Source organism: Cynocephalus volans, chromosome 9, assembly GCF_027409185.1.
Source record: "Cynocephalus volans isolate mCynVol1 chromosome 9, mCynVol1.pri, whole genome shotgun sequence".
NCBI lineage: Eukaryota > Metazoa > Chordata > Mammalia > Dermoptera > Cynocephalidae > Cynocephalus > Cynocephalus volans.
This window is the reverse complement of record NC_084468.1, coordinates 104,300,792-104,328,173: the sequence shown is the minus strand read 5'-3', so window position 1 is coordinate 104,328,173 and position 27,382 is coordinate 104,300,792. Positions and strand designations below refer to the sequence as shown.

Sequence of the window (27,382 nt, the reverse complement as noted above, 5' to 3'; positions counted from 1 at the left end):
TTATCCTATTTATTGGGATCTACATTGGATTTCTTTTAAAGGAAATGGGGGGTCAGGGCTGTTAGCAGATTAAAACAAAAATCCTTATGTATTTTAGAAGCATATTCTTAATTTACCAAACATTTTATTGTATTTATTTTTTATTCTTTTTTTAAAAAAGATGACCGGTAAGGGGATCTTAACCCTTGACTTGGTGTTGTCAGCACCATGCTCACCCAGTGAGCTAACCAGCCATCCCTATATGGAATCCAAACCCATGGCCTTGGTGTTATTAGCACCACACTCTCCCGAGTGAGCCACGGCCGGCCCCACCAAACATTTTAAATCAAAAGATGTTTTCATACAACAGTAATACATAGTTTTGTTGAAAAAGCCATTTCCATTTATTATAAAAACCAGAATACCCAACCAAAATATTTTGTTCCCATAAAGTTATATTGAAAAGTCATTCCAGTCAATAACTTTATTCTTAATTTATGAGTTTAAGAGGCATTTATGAGTTAAGTAGGCATTAAAGGAATTTCCCGAAAAATATTTTTAAAAATTTAACATTATAGTCTCACCTGTACAGCACTATTAAGAAAACAGCTGTTTTGTCCTGGTTCATTTAACAAGCCTTTGGTAGGAGCTAGGGATAGCATACTCCCTGGTTGATAAGCTTTTCCAAGATTGCCACCAGGTTTCCGTAAGAATTTTACCCATGCCATTTTCAAGCAACGTTGTTTGCATTAAAGCCAAGAATTGTACCCTTATGTGACAGTTCTGTAATAAAATGGATGATGTCTTGAACTGTTCACTTAATTTCACTGTAGTCTGTTACAATAACATAAGTTTCCAAGTCCATATCTTTCTCGACGTTACAAAATTTTGAGGACTTTGACAAGTAAAACTAGGGTGCATATATGTTGACACTCTAAGAGATAAAAAAGAAAGCTATTTTAAACAAGGCTTTAAAGATTTTTATATGTGTTAAATTTTATAGGAGAGTTATATAAAGTTAAGATGAAAAAGTTTTAGAAACTGTTAAAAATAATATCGATGAACAACTCATTTTCTTTAATGCACAAGCCATTTGTCTTGATGGATTAAAAAATGCATCTTGATGATACAAAAGATGTAGAGCTCGCACTTGGCATGATTCCTTTGGTCATTTGTTTTCCTTATTTATATTTTTAACAAGAAACAAGTCTCTCTCTTTTGCAGGCGAAGTTATCAAAGGTGACTCTATTTTATATCAACGTGACTTCAAAGCAAATCTACAAGAAAGAAAAGAAATGTTTCAATAAAAGTAAAAGCTGATTGAGAAAATTCCTGCTTTACTTTTTGACCACAAATATTGAATACAGAATTAAAACTCATCATAAAAAGGACAAGAACTAATACTCTAAAACATAAAAACGAAAATATATTTCATTTAAAATTTTTAAAAATGTCAATGACATCAACCTCTATTTACCTCAAGCTGGAAATGTTCAAAGGATGGTTTCATAAGGAAAATATTCTTTAAAAAACTAGAATTAAGTCAGATCTCAGGTGGTATCCTATATGTCAATACTAAACTGCTTTGTTTATTAAAACAAATACATATATAGAAACTCTATATTATCTATCTTACACACAGAATCATATTTTTTCAAAAAAATCTATAGATTTTATGTAAATTGATATGAATAACAACTCAGAAGAAATGCTGAATTGATAAACAAATTTTAGTGAATTAAATTTCCATCTTATTCACAAATGCAAGCTCCTGGTTAAAAGAACTTTAAATGTTAAACTTCTGAATGAAAAACAAGTAGTACGAACAAAGTTTTGCTTAATCAGCTGAATTTCTTTCCTGCATTGCTTCACTCAACACACATTTATTGAGCCATGTACTGTATCAGGCACTGGAACTAACACTGTAATGAGGAAAGGCAGACAATACCACAATGAATAATAAATTGCAGAGTGTACTAAAAGGGTTATGTGCTGACTGCTAACAGAAAAACAATGCAAGGAAGGGGGATATGAAGTGTACATAATGTGGGACAGTTTGCATTTTTAAATAGGATAGTCAAGGAAGGTATCATCAAGGTTACATTTGCACAGAGATTTGAAGGAGGTGAGGAAGCCACCTGAGGGAAGGAATTCCAAGCACAGTGAGCAGCACCTTCAAAGATTCTGAGGTTGGAGCATATCTGGTATAGTGGAGGAACAGTATGAAGCCCAGTGTGGCAGGAGAAATGTGAACATAAGAAAGTAGATGAAAAGGAAGGATGAGAAAGAGATAGATCATGTAGGTCTTACAAGCCCTTTATAAGCACTCTGGCTTTAAATTCTAAGTGAAAGTCATTGAGTTCCATTTTCACAGCACAAAAAGATGATAGACAGAATGGCACAGGTCAGTTCAATATCACTGATCAAACACCCACTAAGATAGCAAAGCACTGAAGAATCAAGAAAAGCATTAGTCTTTGCAAAATTAAACTCAGGAGACTTTGTTTTCAGGCCCACTTATTAGCTGCTTGATCTTAGACACATTCTTGTCATCGCTGATTCACAGCTTCTTCACTTATAAAACGGAGATAACAATAACAGCCCTGCTTTAATGTAGGTTAAATGTTTTGATAATTGTAAAATACTATATTGTGATGTTAGTTGTTTTCTTCTTTTTATTTTAACTCCACAATTTAGCAACCTCCTCTAAAGTGATCTATATAATCCTGAAACCTTTTAAATAAATTAAGTTTTTAACAAATTTAGTCATGTTTTTACAACATTAAGGGAGCTCTGTATTGGTAGTAAGTTCATATTTTTAATGGAAGAATCCTTCTGAAATGATATTCTTTCAGCATTTATTAGGCACCAAGTCTGTACCATGAACTATGCTAAGATATATGAAATAATCACTACCCTTAAGGAGCTTAGTTTGATGAGGGGCACAGACAAAAACAGATAATTAAAAAATATTGTGCCTTCCATTCCTGCACAGATGTAAAACTACTATGTGTTCCTGGTTCTCTCCCTCCAATACAACCCTGGAGATTACACAAAAGCAGAAAGCAGTCTAAGAACAAACAAGGAGAAACCTTGGGAACACCAAACATGACCAGCTTCTACAGTGGGAGGGAAACAGCAGCCAAGAGATGGAGAGAGCCAGATGTTACAGACTAGGAAAGATCTTTTTAGTTATGACCTTTTCCATTCCTTACATTGCTCTGGGCAGAGAATTCCCACCTGACACAATACAATAAGACAGGAAAGCTCTGCTACCACCCCAGTGCCCGCTGGAGGGTAAGGAAGGTTATTATTACATCAGGAAAACACTAGAGCACAACCAGTTTGGGAAACAGTAACAAGTACAAGTGACCTTTAAGGCTTCTGGGTGTTCTGTCCTCACCCCCACTCCACAAATAGAACAGGGGAGAGTAAGACCTGAAGAAGATCATGCTTCTAGACAGGACAACAGGAAGTGCCTTTTTAGAGCAAACCCTCAAACTGCATCAGTCCGAATAATGCCCGTACGCCCACTTCTCTACTACCTGAAATCATCTGAAGACACATAAATTACAGCCTAGTCTTTCACCCTTCTCCCCAGGTAAATATTACCAACTTCTAACTTGGTACTCGCAGTTAAAATATATCCAGACACTTGGAGGTTATGAGCACTATGAAAGAAAGGCAACAAACCAAACAATCTATAACTCAGGAAACAGAAAGAACACACTAAAGAGAAAACAAATTTAAGATAAATGTTACAAATATCCACCAATTGAAGATATGTGCAGATTTTAAAAATGCTGAAATAAAAAACTCAAATGATGGGTTAACTAGCAAATTGAATAGATGGGAAGAACATACTAGCAAGCAGTAAGTTCAGGTCAAAAAATTATACTACAAAGCATTAAAATAGGAATAAAGAAGTAGAAAATATAAACATTTTTTAAAAGCTAAGAGACTTAGATGAAACTTAAAAGTGTCAATATCTATCCAATGGGACTCCTAGAAAGAAAGGGGGAAAAGAATGATTAAGAGTTCCTCAGAGTTAAAAACTGAGAAACTCAAGAGACAGACAGAATGGATAATGCAAAAATCCAAACATGATGTGGGGAAGGGGTGAAATAGACAAAAATTGTGAAACTAAACTAGAGAGAGGGGGACTTTCAAGCAGATTTGCAGTCAAACAACAGAAAGAAAAAATAAATCCAAAACTAAATTTTTGCAAAAACTAATACAATAGACGAAATCTTCACAAGCCTGATTAAGAATAAAAAAGAAAAGAAAAATACAAACACCAATGGAATTGATAAAAGAGAAATGACCACAGATACATAAGTAACTAAGGGAACTGTAAAAGAATACCACTTAACAATGGAATACTACTCTGCTATAAAAAAGAATGAAATACTGCCATTTGCAAAGACATGGACGGACCTAGAGAGAATTATATTAAGTGAAACAAGTCAGGCACAGAAAGAGAAATATCACACGTTCTCACTTATTTGTGGGAGCTAAAAATAAATAAGTAAATAAATATACAAATAACGGGGTGGGGAGAAGACACAACAACTACAATTCCTTGAAGTTGATACGACAAGCAAACAGAAAGGAGATTGTTGAGTGGGAGGGGGGAGAGGGAGGGGGGAGGGAGGTTTCGGTAATGGGCCACAATAATCAACCACATTGTATATTGACAAAATAAATTTTTTTTTTTTTAAAAAAAGAATACTACTTAAATCCTATGGTAATAACTTTGTGGGGTTTTTTTAAGTCACCGTTTTAAAAAAAGTTTATTTAGCATCTGGGTGATACAGGAATCTGAACCCTTGACCTTGGTGTTACAAGACGGCAATAACTTTGAAACTCTAAAGGAACAGATAATTTCCTAGCCAAACACAAATTATCAAAATTAACCCAAGAAAAAGAGGAAAATTTGAAAAGATTAACTAGTTTAAAGAAAATGAAAAGGAGACAAAAGTTCTCCCATTGAAAATAGCATCTGGGTCTGACAAATTCCAAGTTAAATTTTATCTGAACTGCTAATTCCAACATTAAATTATTGCTGGCCACAGGGAAAATAAAATACAAAGCAACCCCAAGTCATTTTATGAAGCTAACATAACCTTAATATCAAAACATGATAAACCTCAGACCAAAGTGACATATAGGTGCAAAAATGATAAATAAAAAACTAGCAAACAATCTATAAGCGTCAAAAGAATAATGCACTATACAAAAGAATAATGCCAAGTAGAGTTTATTCCAGTAATGCAAATGTGATTCCATATTTATTCTTTCAATAAATATTTGGGAGGCTGTGCAGAAAAGAGCTAACAGCATTATTCATAATAGCCAAAATATGGAAACAAGCCAAATGCCCATCAGCTGGAGAATAAACAAAATGTGCTCATCACTCTCATGCACACACTCTTTCTCTCTTTACACACACACACACACACACACACACACACACACACAGTGAAATACTATTCTAGCCATAAAAAGAATGAAGTACTGACATATGCTATAACATGGATGAACACTGAAAACATTATGCTAAGTGGAGGAAGTCAGTCACAGAAGACCACATATTATATGATTCCATTCATATGAAATGTCCAGAACTGGGAAATCTACACAGACCAATAGTAAATTAGTGTTGCTTAGGACTGAAGAAGTGGGGGCTGAAGTGATGGGAGAGGAGGGTGATAGGTAAAGGGTACAGGGTTTCTTTCTGAGGTGATAAAAATGTTTCAAAATTGACTGTGGTGATGGACATACATTTCTGTGAATATCCTGAAAATCACTGAATTGTACTCTTTAAGTGGGTGAATTGTATGGTAAGTTATATTTCGATAATGCTGTTTTCTTTAAAAAAAAATAAATAAACGGAAAAGGAAAGACTTAACAGACCTGAGATTGTTATCCAAAGAATGGTCTGCTCACAAGGTTGGCCCCTTGGGAACTTAAGATTTCAAAAGGCTTCTTACCACCCTGATAAGAGTGGGTCACTGTACCTAAATTGTGCAATGTGGTTTATCCTGAACACCTGTTTTCCTTCTGGAAGTCAGGAATTTTGGTGCATCTTAGGCACAGGATGCCTATGTGACCACCCCCCAATAAAAACGGTGGGCACTGAGTCTCGGATTTCCTGGTAGACAATATTTTACACAAGTCATCACAATTTGTTGCTAGAGGAATTAGTGTGTCCTGTGTGACTCCACTGGGAGAACACTATTGGAAGTTTGTGCCTGGTTTCCTCCTGACTTCACCCCATGCTCCTTTTCTGTTTGCTGATTTTGCTTTATAATTTTTCATTGTAATAAAACATAGGAAAGAGTATGACTATACACTGAATCCTGTGAGTCCTACTAGAAAATCACCAAACTGGGTGGGAGGGAGGGATCCTGGGGACCTCCAATTCAGACACATTATAGTGTGGTAAAGAGCTACTCTCATTCTATCAGACTGGCAGAAAAAAAAAAAAAAAGTAACACAGTTGGTGGGGATAAAAGAGGTACATTCATTTATTGCTGATTATTTAAAAATGTAATTATACTATTATATTCTCTGGCAATTTTATATCAACCTGACAGCAACTACTAAAGTTAAAAACATAAATACACTTCAACTCAAAAAACCTAATATTGAGAATCTATCCCTCAGAAATAAAAGTACTATTTTATTGCAATATGTAGGTAGTAGCAGTAAATAAAAAAGGTAAAGCAAATCTTCAACAATAGGGACATAATTGTAGAACAGGGTGTCTCCTATTACAGTGAATTTCTATAATCCTATATTGCCTCTGCATCCATTTTGAACATAAGTTGGACTTTCTCATACCAGATGCACGGCTTTGTTACTCTTGACAGTTGGCAGTTCTCCACCTCCTGCTGGTTCCTTGATGTGGTCGATCCAGATATACACCTTATACAACTGCCTCCTGGTGACCACCTCCTATGGGTCATCAGCTAGATACAACCTACATGACTCACCCTATTGACCCCCACACCCTGCATGGGCTGCACAGATATGCCAGTGATCACCTCTCGGTCACAACGTGACTCCATGGAACTTGTACCACCTTGTTCTAAACCCACCAATTAGAACTCTCTGGGGGAAACCCACCTAGATAACACCCTGGACCCCCAAAAAAGCTTTGATCCATAGATCCCTCTCTCTGTCTCTCTCTTGCTCCCCACCTGCTGGTTGAGCTTGTGTGTCCTGGATGGCACCCCCCATTTCTGGTGTCCCTGAGAGGTGTGCTGCCCTCTTCTCTCTGGAATCTGTAAATAATAAACTGCATCTTTTACTTCACGTGTTTTTGTGAGTTGCTTCCTCTGTCTCACTGTTGCTTCCTCTGACCAACACGCTTAAAACTAACTTCTTTCCTGGTCAGGGCTCTCTGACAAAATGGCTATCTTGATAGAAATAAACTTGACACAGGTCAGACAAGAGCCACAAGGGCATCTGCTGGTAAAAACAAATATCCTGTAGGAGTGACGCCTGGCCAAGGGTTGCAGACACTGAGGTCATATGCCAGGATAGAGAAGTATCCTACAAAAGGCACACTGTAAACACCTACAACCAAATCTCCTGAAGCCTGTCAGGGCAGGGCTAGATTCTATAGCCACTCTCCAGAGAGAGAAACCTCAAGACCAAATTACAGAAAAATTTAACAGTATTTTTGAGTGACAAAGACAAAATGCAGACATTTAACATGATCCCAATTTGGTAAAACAATATATGTGTGAAGACATATGATCAATAACCTTCCCCAACGTGGTAAGTAGAATTCTAAAAATGCACCCATTCCCACCCCCAGATTTCCTATCCTACTCCCTCAAACTTGTACATATGACAAGATATCGATCCCATGGTTATGTTATATGGCACAGTTGACCTTAAAATAGGGAGACTATCTGGTTGGGCCTAATCTAATCACATGAGCTCTTCAAAGCACAGTTCTCTCTCTGTCTGGTGGCAGCAAAATGTCAGAGAGGTTTGAACCACAAGAAGGACTCTATGTGCCATTGCTGCTTTGAAAATGGAGAGAACCACATGAGAAGGAATGTGGGTGGCCTTTAGGATACTGGTTGACAGCTAGCAAAGAAACAGGAACCTCAGTTCTTCAAGGAAATGAATCTGCCAATAACCTGAAAGAGCCTGGAAGCAGATTCTTCTCTATGGCCTCCAGATAAGAGGCCAGCCCATTTGACACTTTTCTTGTGTGTGTGTCTTTTGTGACTGGCACTCAGCCAGTGAGTGTACCAGCCATCCCTATATAGGATCCGAACCCGCGGCGGGAGCGTCGCCGCGCTCCCAGCGCCGCACTCTCCCGAGTGCGCCACGGGCTCGGCCCCCATTTGACACTTTGACCTCAGCCTTGTGAGACCCAGAGCAGAGAATACAGTTGAGCACACCTGGACTTCTGACCTACTAAAAGTGTGATTTTTAAGCTGCTAAATTTGTGGTAATTCATTATACAGTAATAGAAAACTAATACATCCAACCCCAAGCAAACAAGCAAATTGATCTGCATTCTGTCCCTACATTTTCAACTTTTCTAGGATTTCACACAAACAGAATCAGACAATCTTTTGTGTTTGGTTTATTTCACTTGAAATAATACTTTTGAGTTTCATCTGTATTACTGTATAAATCAATAGAGTTGTTCATTCCTTTTTATTACCAAGTAATATTCCTTCACCTGGATATACCAAAATTTGTCCATCCATTTACCAGTAGATGGGTATTTGGGTTGTTTCCAGTTTGGGGCGATTATGAACAAAGTAACTATGAACATTCAAGTACAAGTCTTTCTGTGGACATAGATTTTAATTTCTCTCAGGTAAATACCTAGGAATGGGATTGCTGAGTTGTATATATGTTTAACATTATAAGAAATTGCCAAGATGCTTTCCAAAGTTCTTGAATACTATACAATTTTTAATTCCCACCATTCATGTATGAGAGTTACAGCTGCTCCATATATCCACCAACAATTGTTATTGTTAAGTAGAGGTATTGGACAGTCTGGCAGGTAGAGGAACTCATGAATGACCTTTTTTTTTTTTTCCCTATGTTGCATTTTCTGGGCAGCAAGGAGAGTCTTTGTCAGTTTCTTGTGGTTCTGACTATGGTGGTTTGTTTCTAAGAAAGAGGTCCAAGAAGCTGTGTAACTACTGAATGTTTGGCTCCAGTGTCCACCATGAAGTTTATAGGTTGGCCCCTTACCATCATTTGAACCAAGGGCTCCTTGGGAGACCAGGGAAAGGGAGCCCGGTAGGTTCTATTTAATTTTATATTCAAGTTCAGTCAGCCAAGCCAATGAAATCTTGCTGGGGCTGCCTTGGTAGCCGGTTTGCCTGGACTGCAGTCTCCTCAGGAGGATTGTCTCTTTTTCGGGGGCTGGAATTTGCCCTTAGAGGTGGCTGGGAGTTGGGGATTTTTTTTTAATGACCGTCATCATGACAGAAGACACATTCGTTGGGTCTCAAGGGTGGTCTGGAACCAGGAGTGTCCTGTGGCTATCCTCTGGTCGGCTTTTGGCCTTGGCCTGGGGCCATTTTGGGGGTCCTGACTTCACGGCCAGTGCAGCAGCTGGGCAGTCTACCTTCTTTTTCATTTTTTTGTCTGCCTTGTGGTGGGCCTCCAGGTCCTAGTTGACGAACACTTTGATTGCAAATTTAAGGAGTTGGGTAACATTCATGCCAGCAAACCCTTTCAGCTTTTGTAACTTGCGGTAGATATTACCCTGTGCCTATCCTACAAAAGCAGCGTTGACCATTCTCTGGTTTTCAGGCTTTTCTGGGTCCAAGGGCATGTAGAGGTGGGAATGCCTCACAGAGCCTCTCATAAAACTGACTGGGGCTTTTGTCTGGCTTCTAGCGTGCTTCAGAGATCCTACATACAATACTGGTCGGCTTTTTTCCTCCCTCTTTTAGGCCACCCAGGAGAGCCTTTTGGTATTTTGCCCCAGCATCCATAGGCCCTAATCTGTGTTGGGGTCTCTGTGTGGATCCTCATCCAGGAAATGGGTTTGGGCATACACTTGGGCATTCAGCATCCTGGCTGGGGCATGGTCTTGGAGCCACTTTTGAGCCGCCTGGCTGATATGGCATCTCTCTTCCATATTGAAGAGAGTCATTAGGAGCTGCCTGCAGTCCATCCAGGTGGGCTGGTGAGTCTGGACTATGGGCTGGATCAGATCAAGCACAGCCTGGGGCTTTTCAGTATAAGAGGGCATATGATGTTTCCAGTTCAGAAGGTCAGTCGTTGTGAACGGCTGATAGATGAAGGTGGGATGTCCTCCCTGCAGGTGCCCATCCTGATCATAAAACAAGGGAGCCTGAGTCTCTCTGAGTGGCATCTGGAGAGCCATTCCCCATGGTGACTCGGTTGAAGGCTGGGTCTGGCTTGGCCCATATGGGGTGACAGTAGGCGGCGTGGGGTCTCTGGAGAATTGGGAGCTGAAGTGGTCCCTTCTGATGGGCCAGGAGGACACGTAGGAGTCACTGCTGGAGTAGGAGGCAGTGACGGGGGCCGTGGGGGTGTCAGAGCAGCTGACTCAGTCAAGTAGGGAGGTGGCAGATCCTCTGGATCTGAAGGCAGAATAGCTGGCTTGGAGCCCGCATATAGCAGTTGCTTCCAGGCATGAGTCTGACCCAGGACCAACATTTCTCGAGCCAGGAGAATTTGGCAGTGTTTTTCCATGCAGGCCTTTAACCAGGAAGGTGGAGAATGAGGTAAGTCTTCCCAAGAATAAATATAGGGATGTTGGTCAGAGTGGCCCTGAGGGTCATTTCCACGCTGTCCAGTAATAACCCTTCTGACTCGATGGATAAGGGAAAAATCAAAGGACCCCTCAGAGGGCTGTCCTACATTGAAAGACAGCCAATCCACTTCACAGAATGCCCTGAGTTTATCAGGAGATAGCTTGACACCACAGTCACCAGAAAAGCCCTTTTTAAAATTCCTCAGCATACAGGCAAGGGGAGTTTGTTTGCTAGGTGTTCCTCCCATGTTTTCCACCCATGATCGGTGTTGCAACAGACACACAATTCCAATCACTTCATCCATCTCTGGCCACTCACCTCGCAGTGGTATTTCAGCGCCTCTTGGCTGGGTGAGCTGGTATAAACCCCCATCACGACCTCTCTTGTGAGAGTCACCCTTAGCCGTATGAGGTCACAATGGAACCACAGATCAGGACTCTGCACTCACTTCGTATCCAGGATACATCTCAGCCACACACATACACATACATGCATTCACCACCTGAAAATTCCAAAAATCCTGACCTGAGAATGTGGTTTCCTTCGTGAAACAAGAGTTCACCATCCAAAAATTATTGAAATCCTGACCTGACTGGGGAATGTGGATTCCTCTGAATGGAGTACTAAGACATTCCCCCCTTTGGGAGGTGATCAGGCTCCCCTTCTACTCTCCTGGGAGTAGGAACCTAGTGGGACCCAGGTCCTTACCTAGTTGGATGGGCGGAGCTCCCCCGGTCTGGTTCCTGCGCCTCTTTGGGTTCTGTTGTGCTCAGGTTCGTCCTCTGGGCCCACCCAGTGAGGTCTTTCCCACTCCCGGAAAACTCTCCATTGGCGCCAGAGTGCATCCACATCATTGGGTGTCCCGGGGGCAGAGACCAAGAAACAAGGGAGGCAGGCGGTTAAGCCACCGTTTCCACCATCCTGGATAAGCCCCCAAGAAATGTTGTAGTGGGCTACTGCGAACTTGCAGGGAGAGGCAGGAAACACTGGGGCTTGTGGCAGGAAACAGAGTTTATTGATGCCGGCAGCACTGGCCCAGAGGATTCCTATCCAAAGGGTGAGCCCCAAACGCAGCAGGGCTGCTATTTTTATATCACAGCATTTCTGGGTTTTTGCAACAGGGCAAGAGGGATGAATCTTATGATCTTATGTGGTTATGACTCTATCTCAGGGTGGAAAATTACAGCAAGAGAAGCAGAAGGGAAAATTTTGTTACAGCAGTCTGTGGCAACTGCAGTGTGAAACAAGGCAAGGGTGCAGCTGCAGCCTGGTCTCTATGACATCCAGGTGAAGGTCTTGGTTACAGCATAGCAGGGCACGGCATGGGTGCCTAACAGCCACAGCTGGGCAGGACACAGTCGGGTAAGTATGAGCGCCTCAACCCCAGCCTCCCTGATCACAGCTTTATATCAGATCCATAAAGATATTTAGAACTAACCCTTTTCCCCAACTCAGCAATATTGAAATGCACTCAAGATTATTAAATACTTCTAAATCTCATACTAAGAAATACAAGTTTAAAATGAGATCAGCCATGATGTTCTTTTGGCTAGTATATAATACCTTGCATTTTAACAGTTATTTATTATTTCTACTATGTAGTATAATAAAACATGGCTGCTTTGGGTTTAATGTAGCATTTATACATCAATTCTGTTTAAAGAAATTTAAGCCTCCAATAAAATAATAATTTTATAGTTATAATGTAACTCCTAACTCCCTCTCCTTTTAAGGGTAAAATTAAATTTTTATGTTTAAAATAAAAATGCTCAGGACTCAAAACAGTTGTCATTAAAGGTTGAGCAAGAATTAAATTTAAATTTTGTGATGTAAATGCACAATAATACATTACCACAATGAATGTGAATGCTACTCAGATCTAATCATGAGATGTCTATCACAATAAAAGATCTCAATTTAATTCACTAATGTTATTTTACCAAATAACTACCCAATTACAAATCTACATACTTACATCTATGCTAATAAAAATTTTCAAGGCATTAATTCAAAAACCATTCACTAAATACTGAGTATATTGAAAGTATTAAGCCGGATACTATAAGAGATAAAATGATTAAAAGAAAAAAATCCTTGTAACTCAAAGAGTTTACAATCTAGTAAGGAAGAGATGACATTTAAGTAACACAAGTCATTACAACATGAAGCAAAATTTAGGAGCTTTAGAAGTATGAAAAAAGTACTAAAGAATTAAGGAAAGAGACTATTTTCCATTTTACAACTGGGAAGAGCATCTCACCAAGTCACTGATGGCTCAACAGGATTCCAAGGAACAAAATGAAGAAAAAGGAACAGGCATGCTGGGGGATGGGTGCAGAATACCAGGTGAACAGACAGGCATGAGCAAAGGTGCAGAGAAGGAAAAGCATAAAATATAACTGGCAAACAATTAAGATCAATTCAAGCATATGAGATCTGAAAAACTGGAGAGGTATACAAAAGGCGATAAAATTGGTGAGGGCCAGATTATGAATGGAGGAACCTGGATGTCATGGTAAGACGGATATACTTTATTCTGAAAGCAATAAAGATACATATAATATTTCTGAGCAGTGTAGTATAAATATGTAAATGTATACATTTCTTAGTGTTAAAAATTATCTCAGATATAATCCAATACAGCATTTTAAAAAATACAAATAGCCACCCATCAGTGAGTTATTAAATCAATTTAGGAGCTTGGACAAGTACTTCTTTCAATGAAACAGAATAGAAAATATCATTATCATTGTGCATGATTAGTAGAAAAGGTGAATATTGCTTCCTAAAACTATTCCCCCATCACATATATGCATATATGTACTTAGACTGTCATGTAAATCATCTTCCTTACTAAGGGTCATGATAAAAAAGTATAAAAGCCACTGAATTATATTAATCTTACTTCTCTTTTTTTTTTTTTTTTTTTTGACAAGATAAGAAAAATTAGGCCAGGAGAAGTTTAGTAACTGATTCCATCTGGTTTTTAAAATTTTTAAGTGGTAGAGCTAAAATTAAGAACTATATATGGTGAGTGCCAATCTAATGCTTTTACCTCTATAATACCCTGCCTATAATGATCAGTGTTGTTTTAAGATTACTCTCGTAGAACTAAGAACAATAATTTGGAAAGTGAAGATTCTGGGAGCAGATCAGAAAGACCATGAACACACAGGTACCAGGGAGTTTCACAGCAATTACTTGGGATTTCCGGATTGTTCTCTAATAATCTCTTTTCCTCTTTTGACTTTTCACTAAACCTAGAATCTTGGTGCCCTTATAATCAAAAGCAGTGGTCTTCAAATGGGGATATGCATACCCAAGGAAACAAATGACTTTCCAAGAGTTTGAAGGTATGTTTAGTTTTAAAGGAATTCCCAGATCTGCAACTTCCACATGTACACTTTCCTAGAATTGATCTGGCTGATAGAGTCTGTAGCTCTCCTCCCCCACCCCCCCAACTTCCACAATTGCTTTTTTCTTACTTTACAAAAGAAAGACATATACTCTTCACCCACCCTACATCTCACTGTTTTGTATTTTCTGGGTTTACTACAAATACCTCAGGTTGCCACATAAAGGAAGAGTTCAAAATATTGATGTCAAAAGCTTCCTGTAACTCAAGGCACCCTAACTCATGCTCAACTCATCTCATTAAAAGATGCATTTACAATATACTTTTAACTTATGTTTTAGTTATTTATCAAAATTTATAGTGTATCTAGATATAGAGAATAAAGACAGAAAGTGAAACTTTAGATTACCGGTTCCTAAAGTAATTGTAATTATAACAATCTAAAGGGAAAAATATACACGTTATTTCATTTTAAAATAGTATAACAAAGTAATTAATAAATGATTTGGAGCATAAAAATACATTACAAAAAAATCGGTGGTAGGAATGGAATAAATATGAGTTCCAAGTAAAAAAGGATAATGTAAAAAAAAAGTTTATGTATGTTTTTCAATGGATGGGTATGACTATCAAATTGCTACAGTATTTAAATCCCATTAATGAGCTGATCAGTTAGTTAAGTCAGTTAGACCGTGGTGTTATAACACCTAGGTCAAGGGTTCAAATCCCCATACCAACCAGCCTCCAAAGGGGAAAAAAAAAAAAAAAAAAAAAAAACTGCAATTGGGTACCTTTAAAATAATGGTATAATTACTTTATTTTAAAATGTCAATATTTATAACATACTAGCAATTATCTTATGTAACTATCATAGGCTTATGATTAAAAATTTTTAATTTTAACTTGAAAACGTGTTAGAAGTTTGACCAAAAAAAGTAAAAAAGAAAATTACTGCTTCTTTCTTATGAGTCAGTGCCTAACCAGCAATAATTTGACCCCAATGGCAGAGATTCCAGGTCCACTTTCCTTCATTACCCTAGGTACAAAATTCCCTTTTCTCCCCCCAAAACTTAAGCCTAGTATCTAATTAGTTAGGCAATCTATACCACACTGCATAAACTTGATTAGTAGGGTCTCCCCACCACACACATTTTTTAAATGGAGGGGACTAGACTATGTGGAATCGTTCAAATTCTAACATTCAATGACTTGATTAGCCTACAAGAACAGTCTGGGTAAATGATAATCATATCTTAAACTGTATTCATTACAGCTGTTATGGGTTGAATTGTGTCCCCCAAAAAGATATGTTGAAGTCCTAACTCCCAGGCCTGTGAATGTGACTTTATTTGGAAATTGGGTCTTTACAGATGTAATCAGGGTAAGATGAGGTCATTAGGGTGGGTCCTAATCCAGTATGGCTGGCAGCAGTCATAAGAAGAGACCAACACACAGAGAGAACGCCATGTGGATGACAGAGGCAGAAGTTGGAAAGAAGTTGGAATGATGCAGTGACAAGCCAAGGAACACCAAGGATTGATAATCAACACAAGAAGCTAGGGAGGGGCAAGAAAAGATTCCACTCAGAGCCCACAGAAGGAAACAATCCTGCCAACACCTTGATTTTGGACTCTTAGCCTCCAGAACTGTAAGAGAATAAATTTCTGTTGTTTTAAGGCATCCAGTTTGTGATACTTTATTACAGCAGCCTTAGGAAACTAATGTAATAGTTGATAAAGCCATGAGACTCATTTATTCAAGTTTATTGGTTCTTTTGATTATGAAATAGTACTTGTTTATTACACAGATTTCTAAAATACCTTAGAAATAATGCATAAAAAATTAGAAATATCCATAATTCCATATTAGCAGAGAATCACTGCTAATAAAGCTATTCAAATATATTTTTAATAGACCCAGGCCTACCCATCAAACGGTAAAACTTCACTTTAACATCTTTTCTCTAATAAGTAATGTAGCTACTCAAGGACACACTGAAGACTTTTCACTGAAATACTACAACTGTTCCCCAAAATGCTTCATCTGTTCACCTTACTAGTAAAAGTATTTAAGGTTTTATTTCAGATAAATAGGTAGAAAGCAGAAGAATTATAGCAAGTTGAAGCAATACAAAATTATCATCCAGTATAGAAATATCTTCATTTTTATAAAGTAGAAGAATTATAGTAAGGAAGGTATAAATGAAAATGGATATCCTCTGATATACAAAACCACTGTCACCCTACAAATGGAGGAATTGGAGAAGATTACATTAGAAAATTTATGAAACAAAGATAAAATAAAATTAAACTAATAAGGAAAAATACTGTACCGCCAACAACAAAAACAGTAAATTTTAAATAATTTTCAATGTTTTACACTTTTTTGCTCTATTTCTTTGTGTCCAGTAAAGAACTGTGCTTTATTTCATGCTGCTTTTACCTTACCAGTTTCCACTGGTAACTAACCAGAGAAAGACAAGGGTACAAGTATATCCAGAATACAAAGTATGAGCATTAAAGAAAATGGCTAATGGCAGTCCACTTTAAGACAAGATTGCTAGACGAGAATTATGGCAAAGCAGGAATAACCTAACATTTTTTTTTTTCCTTAACAAAGCCCAAACTGAACTCTTTCTTTACCAATACATTCTTCCCCATCTCATCTGATGGCAATGACATTTTTCCATTTGCTCAGAACAAGTATCTTTGGTGATACCCTTGAATCCTCTTTCCCTCTTATCTCAGTCAGAATCTGACCACTTCTTACCACCTCCACTTCTACAATTCTGGTCTTAGCAATCTATCCTATCTTGTCTGGATTGCTAGAATAGCCTCCTGTCTCCTGGATTCTACTCTTATCAGGTAACTTACAGTCTATCCTCAAGAGTCAGCAAAGAACTAGAGGTTGGGAAGGGTAGGGGGGAAGGAGGACAAGAGAAGGTTGGTTACAGAGTTACGTCTAGATAGGAAGAATAAGTTCTAATACTTGATAGTAGTGCTAGCTGTCTATAATTAACAATAATTTATTTTATATTTTCAAATGGCTAGAGGAGAGGAATTCAAATGTTCTCATCACAAAGAGAGGATAAATATTTGCAGTGATGGATATATGAAAAATTCTAATTTACAAAATGAATGTTTGGGAATGCTTCACTTTACAAGTGAATTTACCATAGTATTATTTTAAACATTCATTTACAAATCTTTTTGGACTAGGAGAAGCAGAAACTCAGTTAAAATGTTAGAAGCCAATGCATCAGAAAGAAAGAAAAAGCAACTCCAAAATAACAATGTAAGCAACAGAGAAGATTTAATTTAGGAAAATTCAACCAATGTACAACTTTTCAGAAAAATAACTACAAATTTCCTTAATGACGATTTAAATTCATATGAGTAGACTAAAATGATGATCCATCCAGCCAAAGCAAATATCTAAAGCACCCAAAATGCACCTTGTTCATGTCTCTGGGTCCCTGCGAATGTTCTCCCTGCTTGTATAACCATCCTTTATGCTGTCTGTCCAGCACTCTTCTCATACTTAATATGACAGTTCATGTATTATCATCTTCAGGTTCCCTTGGCTATTCTGTATTCCCTCTACAGCAACACAGTATAAATCTCTAACTAAGGAATGTACACAGTGGTAACACAAAGATGAAGTAATCTTCTGTCCTTTGCTGCATCAGAAGATACCTCACAGGTGTGGTATGGATGACTAGGAATTTGAAAGAGGAATGAGAAAGTAAGAGAAGAGAATTAGAATTCTGCAATGGCAAGGGTATAAGAAAAAAGCGGGGCGGGGGGGGGATAGGAAGGATTGAGAACAGCCAGAGATGAAGCTTAGAAGGGGGAAAATTAATAACTATGATTACTTTAAAATTGTCTTACTAATTTTTTAATCTCTAGTGCCTAGCACTAGGCCTAGTATACAACAGCACATTAATAAGTGTTTATTGAAAAATTTACTAACTCAAAAAAGAGCAAATTGTAAGTAAAAAACTTTCATAGGAAAACTATTTCTTAAAATTTCTTTTCTGCAGGTCAATATGTATAAAATAGAAGAGTAATGTAATTATTTTCAAACTAGTTAAAAAATACCATGACACCTCAGACAACTAATTTTGTTCATTAAAACAGCTAAAATATTGAAATAAGGTTTATGTTGCGTAAAATTTTACTACAAATATGAATATATGAAGCAACTATTATTTAGTCCCATATAAAACAAAAATTCTTTAACCAGACGCAATGGTGTGTAGACTTCTTTTGTGTCATGGACATCTTTGATGGCCTAATGAAGCCTCCTCTGAATAATGTTTGTAAACACATAAAATAAAATTCATAGGATAAAAAAAAGACAAAAAAATCATCAGATTACAAAGAAAACCAATTACATTAAAATTCAATTCTAACCACAGACCACAGTTCTAATCATGGCCCATCCTGATAGAGGATATGAGTTACCTTGGAAAAGCATAGAACATATTTTTTCTTTTTTGCCTGAATATTCTATATATGTAGTATCTATAGTATTTCTATTATTAACAAAAACATCATAATAATTTGCCAAGATTACAATATTATGTAAAGTTTAAATAACCTTTGAGGATTTTATTTATGGTAGAATATATTGCATCCATTTCTGGTTCCTACTATATGTATACACTGTAATGCAAATTTTTCTGAAATCATTTCATCAGTTCAAAATTAGTAATAATATACTAATGCTACATTTGTATAATTAATTTCTACCTAGCTCTTCAAAGATAACATAAATTAACACACTTCTTTCCTTAAAACAAGAGTTCATGAGCAAGAGTAGGCTAAATTGACAATTTTGGGGCCCTAGCATACTGTGTTCAAAATGCTTCTAGATGTAATACATATAAATACCTAGCTTTCTGTAGGTCATCTTTAGGGTCTATAACTAAGAAACACCTATATTTAAAGCTGCCAAATAACAAAATCTGCTAGGTATTTTAGCAACTAAATTTCATTGTAGGACAGCTTAATCTACCACATTCCAGAGATCAAATAGGTTTTTGGAAAGTTGTAGGGTAAAGCAACGTCCCCTCTAGCTTAGTAGGAGAGTGAGTTTCAAACAGTTCCAGCAGGGAAAATAACTCTGATTTTGACTTTCAAAAGTGTACAACACCCTAAAATAGATAAAAACTTTCATTTTTTAACTTTGTCTTGCTATAACAAATTCTAAACCATATGATACCAAATTGTATTTCTTGATACTACACAGTTTAAAATAAACATTTATTTGACACAAAACAATATAAAAGATCTTGAATCACAATACATACTGAAATCGTAAGAGTATTGTGATTTCTTTTTAAGGAAAAGAATAAACTAGGTGGAAAAGTGGGTTTCCCCATTAAAACAGCTATCTTTTTAAAAACTTTTTACAACTTTTAGAGGAAATAATAATGTTAACAAACTGATTACTAGGTTAAGTTGCAAGAATTATATAAAATCTCATACATTTACAAAAAAAATTATTTTTAAATTCATAGGGAAAAGGAAAGGCCCGTGCTTAGTCTCTTATTTTTTACAGTTTAGGGAAAAACATACACATAGTTACCAGTTAGTCTGATTAATGAACAAATTTAAATAGCTTTCATAGTTTATCACCAGTAATCATGAACCTAGACAATATGTCCAAAGGAGTTCATTTTAAAAGCCTCTAAAATATAAAACAAAAACCTTGTTTTTCAGACTACAATTAACTCCTACCTACAGTACGTTTGTCTAACTGTAACTTTTATGACAACAGCAGATAAATCATGTATTAACTTTTTGCAGAATAAGTTTTGTTCGTTTTTGCTGTTTTTCATTTCTCTTTAACAGGATGAAGGGTCTTTGCCTAGACCATCATCATGGAACTGAAAAGAACTGAAAATAAAACTGATTAACAAGTGTCAATTTAACCAAAAGTTCATTTCGACCAGAATTTTGTGTTAGCATTTGCTACTCCTTTTAAATAGTGAAAAATAGCAGAGCTTGTCTTTAAAGAACGAACTAAAAGCCCATCACACCGCAATCACAAAGAACTTCCTAAGTTTACTGTTAAATGTACCTTAAAAATTGCCTTGAAAATTCCTCACAGAAATGTATATATTTTTGTCCAGATAAGGAAATATTCAGAAAACTTTGCTGTCTAGCAGAAAAGGCCTTGCAGTATATTTTGCCAGCATTAATCATACTTTGCATTCATAAAGAAAACCTTGTAGCGGGATAACAAAACCTCAGAACGTGCTCAGATTGCAGGTTTCAGAAACCCTCCCTATTACACCTGTGCAAGTACTTCCTGTTCTTCAACGCTGTTTGAGTAGTTTAGTAAATACCCCATAAGCCATCATTTAGAAGCTAAATATTAACTTTATACATCACTACTACCACCGAGAATCCAGTCATCTGTCTTCTCCAAGAAGGAAACATAACCATTCCTGGACCCCTATAAAAAACCTGTACTCGGGAGAGGCAGGAGCCAGGTAAGTGTAATATTCATAACCCCAGTGCACGAAGCGATCCTGCGGGACTCCAGATTCTGCCCCATCCCCGCCCTCAAACACAGCAGCAATAACAACCACGACCCAGTAAGTGCAGCACCTCCTCCCTCCTCGCGCGCGCCTTCAGCCCGACCAAAGGCATCTCTGCCGGGGCAGGGACCCGGCGGGACCGGCGCGGGAGGCTGCGTGACCTCGGGAGCCTGAACCGCCCGGCTAGGAGCCTAGAGTTTGCCCGGAGGGCTAGTGGGCTGAGGAGGGCGTGAGGCTGCGCGGGGAGAGACTAGGTCTAAGGCTGGAATGAGAGTGTCCCAGTCAGGCCTGTGGGGGTCTCAGGTCATCGGATCTCCATTCATGGACTGGCTTTGGAGACTTACCTGGAGCTCTACCCTGCTAGCCCGGGGAGCGTACGGTCCAGGCAGAGAAATGCGGACGTTCCACTCCCACAGAGCTATCTCCCGCTGGCCCCGCTCCGCCTCACGCCGACACCCGACAGACACAGCAACAGCTGCCACAGTACCCAGACTGCCACGGAACTGGAGCACAGGCGGCTGGTCCCCGCCGCCCAGAGCCCGACCCTGAGCGCGGAGCATGCGCACACGCCCCAATACACAGAGGCCAGTCAAGGCAGTGACACCTGCGATCAACAGGTCCCAGGAGCCCCGCCCCTCTCTCCTCCTCGAGCCCGCCCCGCTCCCTCAGGGCCGGCCCCGCCTTCACGCTCTCCGAGCTAACCCCGCCCCCGCACGCGATTTCCCGGCTTTCCGGACCTGTGTAACTCTATTCCCGCGGGGATTCGATGGGGCGAGTGATCCAGTTGGCTTAGTCCGAGGCGCGAGATCCCGCGAGAGCAGAAGCTTGACCATTTCCACCAAGGCGGGAGTACTGTACTGTACTGGGGCTTGGTTGTCAGGCGGGGGAAAGGTGGCAGGAGTTTGAGCTGTCTGGTGTAGCGAGCAGGAGGGGCTAGTTCCTGAAGCCGAGGTGATTATTCCGGTGCTCTTGGTCGTTTATTCTGTGTTTTCTGAACTTGAGAACGCGGGTCCAGCGAGGTTAGGTGGTGTTACCTGATAGAAAACAGTCGTCGGCTGCTTGGCATCAAAACCCCGTGTGGCTACGCAGTTCCTTTAGCTTTCTGTGAGTCATGACCAGCTGTTTGCAGTTAAATGGCTTCCATTGGCGTGAATGTGTATATTCCCCAACTGGTTGTTTCGTGACCATTAATAAAATGAAAGCTTTCATAAGCGTGTTGACCCGGTTAATATTTAATTGTCAGAAAAGTTTGGCTGCCTCCTTACCGTGCTTTGGAACAGGTTTTAAGATACAAGGTACTGCTGGGAATTAGACTAACCTTTGTTTTTTTAAAAAACGTTTTCTTTGGAATAGTAGTAAAAGAAAAACCCACCGCCGTCATTGTTTCAAGGATTTCTCTCAAGTAGATAAATGAGGTTGTGGAACTCATTCCAAAGCTGGTGCACGTAGAACATACTGATTATAAAAATGGATTTCAGTAAACTGATTGGTAACTCCCAAAGTTTACTTGAAGAAATAGGATGAAAAAACATTGGGAGGTTGATAGGGGCGACAAATACGACCAGTTTATAGTGCTTGAGACTGAATCAGAATTTATTGAACATTTACTATGTTCTCTTTACTGAATTAGGCGCTGAAGGGAATCCAAAGAAATTATTCTGTGGTTCCTAACTTCAAGATATTAAAAATCTTTGGGGGCGGGGGGGAGGAAAACCCTGCTCTACATTTTTAAAACAACGAGAACACCATTAACTCTCCCCTTGGTTTCCCTAATGCCATTTCCTCCTGGTTCTGCAGCTGCCTCTCTGGTGCACTTCAAATATTTTTCTTCCTCTGTGTTCCTCAGCATTCCATTTTCTTTTGTTGTATTTGTCGTTTAATGTGACTCCTCATGTCTCCGTAAGCAATCTCTTCCCCATCACGGACTTACCAGGGGTCCTGTGCACAAAAGACTCTCAGATGTATATCTTCAGGACCCTTTTGAGCAACAGCATTTCTATTTGGTTTTCTCATAGGTGCCTTAAATATGTCCCAAATTGGCGTGGGCATCTTTACCTTAATTTTTACTCCAGATGTCATGTCTCTACCCTCCCATCTAGAACCGAGGTCATTTCCGTTCCCTATTTCAGATATTGGCACCCAGTTGCCCAAGTGAGAAATCCATGAGTAACCCTATGTTACTTTTCTTTAATTTCTTCTATGCTAACAACAAATTTAGTTGACCTTTATCTCCTGAGTATACCTCAAATCCACCCCTCTTTTTAATCTCCACTCTCACTGTCTTTCTTCTTCAGGTAATCATTTCTTCTGACTCAACTCCCTTAGACTCTTGCAATATCTGCATAATATCCTCTAGTTATTTTTCACTCCAGTCCAATCTCCGTTCTATTAGTAATTATTCTAACATGAATATATGATCATGGTACTCCAATACTAAGAATTTTTCAGGGGCTCCCCATCACCAGCAGGGCCCTTCATGATTTGGCCTTAAACTGTTAACCTCATCTGCCATTCTTCCTCCACTTACTCCACACTAGTCATTCAAAATTCCTTGCTATTGTGTGATCCTGCCAGCTTCCCTCAAGATATTTCTGGTCTGAGTTGAATACTTATCTCTTCATGTATTCTCCCATAACTTTCTGAAACAAACTTGTCCTTCCTTCACCCATTTGGGATTTATTTCAATTACAACAATTATGTTATATTATAATTATTTCTGTGCAAATATAACTGATAGAGCAACCCCCACCTCCACTCTTGAGAAAGAACTTGAACTGTAGGAAAGAAAGACTTATACTACCTCCTTTTCTCATTTAAGAGATTACAGAAGAATGCCCTTCAGTTCACCCTGCTCAAGAATTTGAGTAAACCCTGACTGTACACTTTTTTAATCATATAAGTTTAAACTTTCTACTAGTTCTTGGTATATCTAAATACTGACCTTTAAATGATAGATTTGTCATAGGTCCCAATTTAAGCATCAAGAGGGCAGAGTCTGAAGCAAACAGATGATAAAAAGGAAAATTGACATTTCACTGCATAACGGGACAGGAGTTGCTCCCAGAAAACTTTGTAGTTAGGAATGTCACAATGTGGAGTTTAAATGTATTGCCTCTCAGAATTATTTGTCCTTCAGTGATATGTGTGCGTTTTATTAAACAGTTCCTTACTGGATGGACCCAAATTTATGAAGAATGATCTCTGTACTTCACACAGACAATGAGATCATGAAAGTGAGCAGGTTTAGAGTGCCAGAGATCACTGTGGGTTGTTCAGCTGAGGCCCAGCCAAAGTTTACACTAACAGCACAAGCACACCTATATACCTCTTAGTGTTATACTGGATTTATTGTAACTCAGACTTGGGAAATGTACTACCCTGTGGCTAGGGTACACTCCACCACTGATCACTGGTAGGAGTGGCAACAGAGCTGTGGTTCAGTACTTTCAGGAGGTAATCACTAGCTAAAGGCGTGGCAGACCATGATTGAGTTGGGTGGGGTGGAGTGAAATATAACACAGAGAAGTAGTAGCTGAATGGCTGACTCAGGATTGTATACTAGACAAAATCCTTTTTTTCCTGTTAATGAGGAGTGCTGACATATATTTCCCTACTAACTAAGCCTCTGGAGAGCAGGAACCGTACATTTTTTTTTTCATTGTATTTCTAGATCATAGCACAGTGCCTGGCACAGATGCTAAACAAATATGTGTTTAGTGGATGGAGTGAAAAATTGGGAGTTTTGTTAATTTTTTTTTTAAGAGAATAGAGACATCTGTGTGGGACAGAATTGTTGGAGAGGACTTCTGTGGGAGATCAAATAAGAGCTTCATTGAGGAAAAGATGTGACTTACAAAAGCAAAGTTTTAGAAACAGGAATGAATGAGCCAGTGCAGGGATATCATGGGAAGCCTCTGTAAATTCCTGAACAGGATGATTAGTTTGAAGTAAGATACACAAGAATTATAGGGGAAACTATAGCTAGGCAAGAAGAGAAATCTTCAGACTTGGGGATGAACCAGCCAGCCACAAAAATCTAGTCACCACCGACCACTCTCTCCTCACACACACATCTCAATTTTTGTGACATCATCTTATGGCATTCCTCCTACCTCACTGTCTACCCCTTCTCAATCTACTTTTCTCTTGTACTTTTCAATCTAATCTAAATGATGACGTGTCTTAGTGCCTGATCCCAAGATCTCATTTGTCCTCAGGGTTTTAAATCCATTTCCCACAGAGCAGCCAAAGTAGTCTATTTAAGATGTAGACATGTTACTTCCCAACTTAAAATTGTTCAGTGATTTACCATTTACATAGAATAAAATCCAAAATTCTTGCTAGGGCCCAACAGCATCTAATGCTATTCAAGACTTTGCGTTCTTTATTCCCTTTGCCTAGAAAAGTAGTTATTGTTGGGGTGGTTTTGTCTCCCATTGGACATTTGGCAATGGCTAGAAACATTTTTGGTGGTCACAGTTGGGGACTTGGATGCTACTAAACATCCTACAATGGGCAAGACAAACCCCCCACAACAAAGAATTACCCAGCTCAAAATATCTAGTACCAAAGTTGAGACCCCTGGCTTAGAACACACTTCCCCTGGGTCTCTAAGTAATTGATTCCTTTTCATTCTCTGTACCCCAGTTTTAACTTCACCTTCTTAGGAAAGCCATCCTTGACCTTGAGCTCCCTGCTTATCCCTATCACAGTGCCCTGTTTATTCACCTCATATAATCACAACCTATGTTTTTTCTTATCTATTTGCTTGCTTGTTTATTGTCTTTTTCACTATCTAGGAAGAAAATTCCATAAAGGGTATATTTCTCTTGATCATTATTCTGTCTGTAAAGTCTGATACAGTCATTCTATCTGTAATGTCATTCTATCTCATACATCATTTTATTTGTAAATCTTAATCCAGTGGCATAGAGTAGGCATTGATAAAGAGTTGTCAGCATCTGAACTAGTATCCACAATAGGTCACTCAATGGAAACTTGACAGCAAGACTTTATCTTTTTCTTTTTTTCTGTAAAATTAAAATATACAGTCACTAAGAGCAGAGTGAAGTCACCTGAAAAGAAGTTATTATGACTAACAGCGTCCTCTGGAAAGCTGCTGGTCTGCTGTCAGTACCCAGATGTGCTCCACGAATATCCTTTCATGCGGTACTCCAAGCTTGTCACAGTAGGAACCACAAGTAAATATTGTGACCAAATTAATTGTGAGGTGATAAAAGTTTTTCAGAAGGAAAGAAAATAGATAAGGAAGAATAGTACCCCCAAAAAGTGAGATAAAATTCTAATTTTTTTGGTAAAATGATCTCCTACAGGTCTAGAAAACCTGATTTTTAAATATGTGTACATCCAAAAAAAGCTGTTTCAAAAATATATGTGCCTGATCACTACATATTTCAGTTTTTTCAACTGAGAAAATATCTATTGTGGGCATATGTTGCTTTATCTTTTCTTGCTTCTAGGAATAGATGCACACTACTTAACCACAGTTCAGGCATGATCTTGAGTAGGGTATCTCACCCTTTTCTGGCTGCAGGGATTGCTGTGTGGGTGATTAAGTCTAATCGGGATCCTTTCCCACAAGTTTTCAAATAGGAACTTGCAAGAATGACCCCTTTTTTGTCTGATTGCAGATCTGTAAAGATGTGAGCCCAGAGCTGGTGTAGCAGTGTGCTTTGTCATTTGGAGTAGCTAGTCTGAAAGAATAAGGCACGGATGAGGGTGTGAAGGAGAGAGTCCCTAAAGATCCTTAATGCTTTTACGGGAAATTAAGGAGTTGAGTATTCACTGGATTCCTCAAAACTCTGCAGCATAACATTTTGTTAAACATAAGAAAATCAAATTCAATATTCATGACATCTTAACCAGCTCTTCCTTGGCTGAAACTTTACTGGCTATACATTTCAGTCTTTGTAAGCCTATGCTATACCAGGGTCAACATTTACTGGTAAACCACATCTAGTGGTTTGTCTAGTGGCCTCCTTAGTTCTTGCTGACATGTTATTTCACTTTGAAACATTCTAATTTTCTTATCTGTAAAATTGGGATGAGAAATAATACTTATATGTGATGTCTTTTGATAATGCCTCAGATAAAAGCAACTGTAAAGTCCTATACTGTGTTATTATGGCCATTAGTGCTATTATTATGATTACCAATACTGTTGTCATCAATGATAATGTGATGCTATGAGAACTTACATATTGGTTTTTTTTGCTGCAATATGTACTTTATTACAATCTCAAAGACGGAAGAGGCTTTGATTTCATCTGGTCCAACCTGCCACTCATTGGAGGATTAATCCCCACCAGTAGGCTTCTAGCTTCTGTTCAAATATGGTAACAGTGATAGAAAAACTGATGCTCTGGGGCAGCCTGTTGTTTCCTTTTTGAGACTTCTCTGTTAAGAAATTTTCATTACGATGGGTTGAAATTTACTTCCCAGTAATTTCCATATACTCGTCTTATTTCTGTTCTTTGTAGCAACAGAAATCTGTGTATCATTTCCATAAGACACTACTTAACATTGAAAACATCTTTTGTGTTTTCAAGCTAAAACACTTTGTTCCCTCAATTTTTTGAAGGCCTAGTAAATAGTAAACTAATTCATTTGTTCATTTGTTATACTTCCCCTCATCCTACAAAGGATTTAAAGTAAATTCTGGCATATAAAATAGTGGTCACTGGGACCCGAGGCATG

At 38.5% G+C, this 27,382-nt stretch overlaps 1 protein-coding gene and 1 long non-coding RNA gene across 3 annotated transcripts in view; one reads left to right on the top strand and one right to left on the bottom strand.

The window, feature by feature from the left end:
* Positions 1 to 21,187, bottom strand: part of USP53 (ubiquitin specific peptidase 53) — a 69,666-nt gene extending 48,479 nt beyond the window's left edge. The window contains exons 1-2 of one of the 2 annotated variants that reach the window (XM_063107933.1): positions 21,010 to 21,187; positions 564 to 1,256 (exon numbers count right to left, since the gene is read on the bottom strand). In XM_063107933.1, the coding sequence (XP_062964003.1) occupies positions 564 to 707 (144 nt within the window). In that variant the 5' untranslated portion in view covers positions 708 to 1,256; positions 21,010 to 21,187. The remainder of the gene's footprint in view (positions 1 to 563; positions 1,257 to 21,009) is intronic. The other variant, XM_063107934.1, reaches the window with a different exon arrangement.
* Positions 21,188 to 21,496: 309 nt separating this feature from the next.
* LOC134386028 (uncharacterized) overlaps positions 21,497 to 27,382 on the top strand; it is a 56,952-nt gene continuing 51,066 nt past the window's right edge. Inside the window, exon 1 of the long non-coding RNA XR_010024438.1 lies at positions 21,497 to 21,616. This is a non-coding gene — a long non-coding RNA (uncharacterized LOC134386028). The remainder of the gene's footprint in view (positions 21,617 to 27,382) is intronic.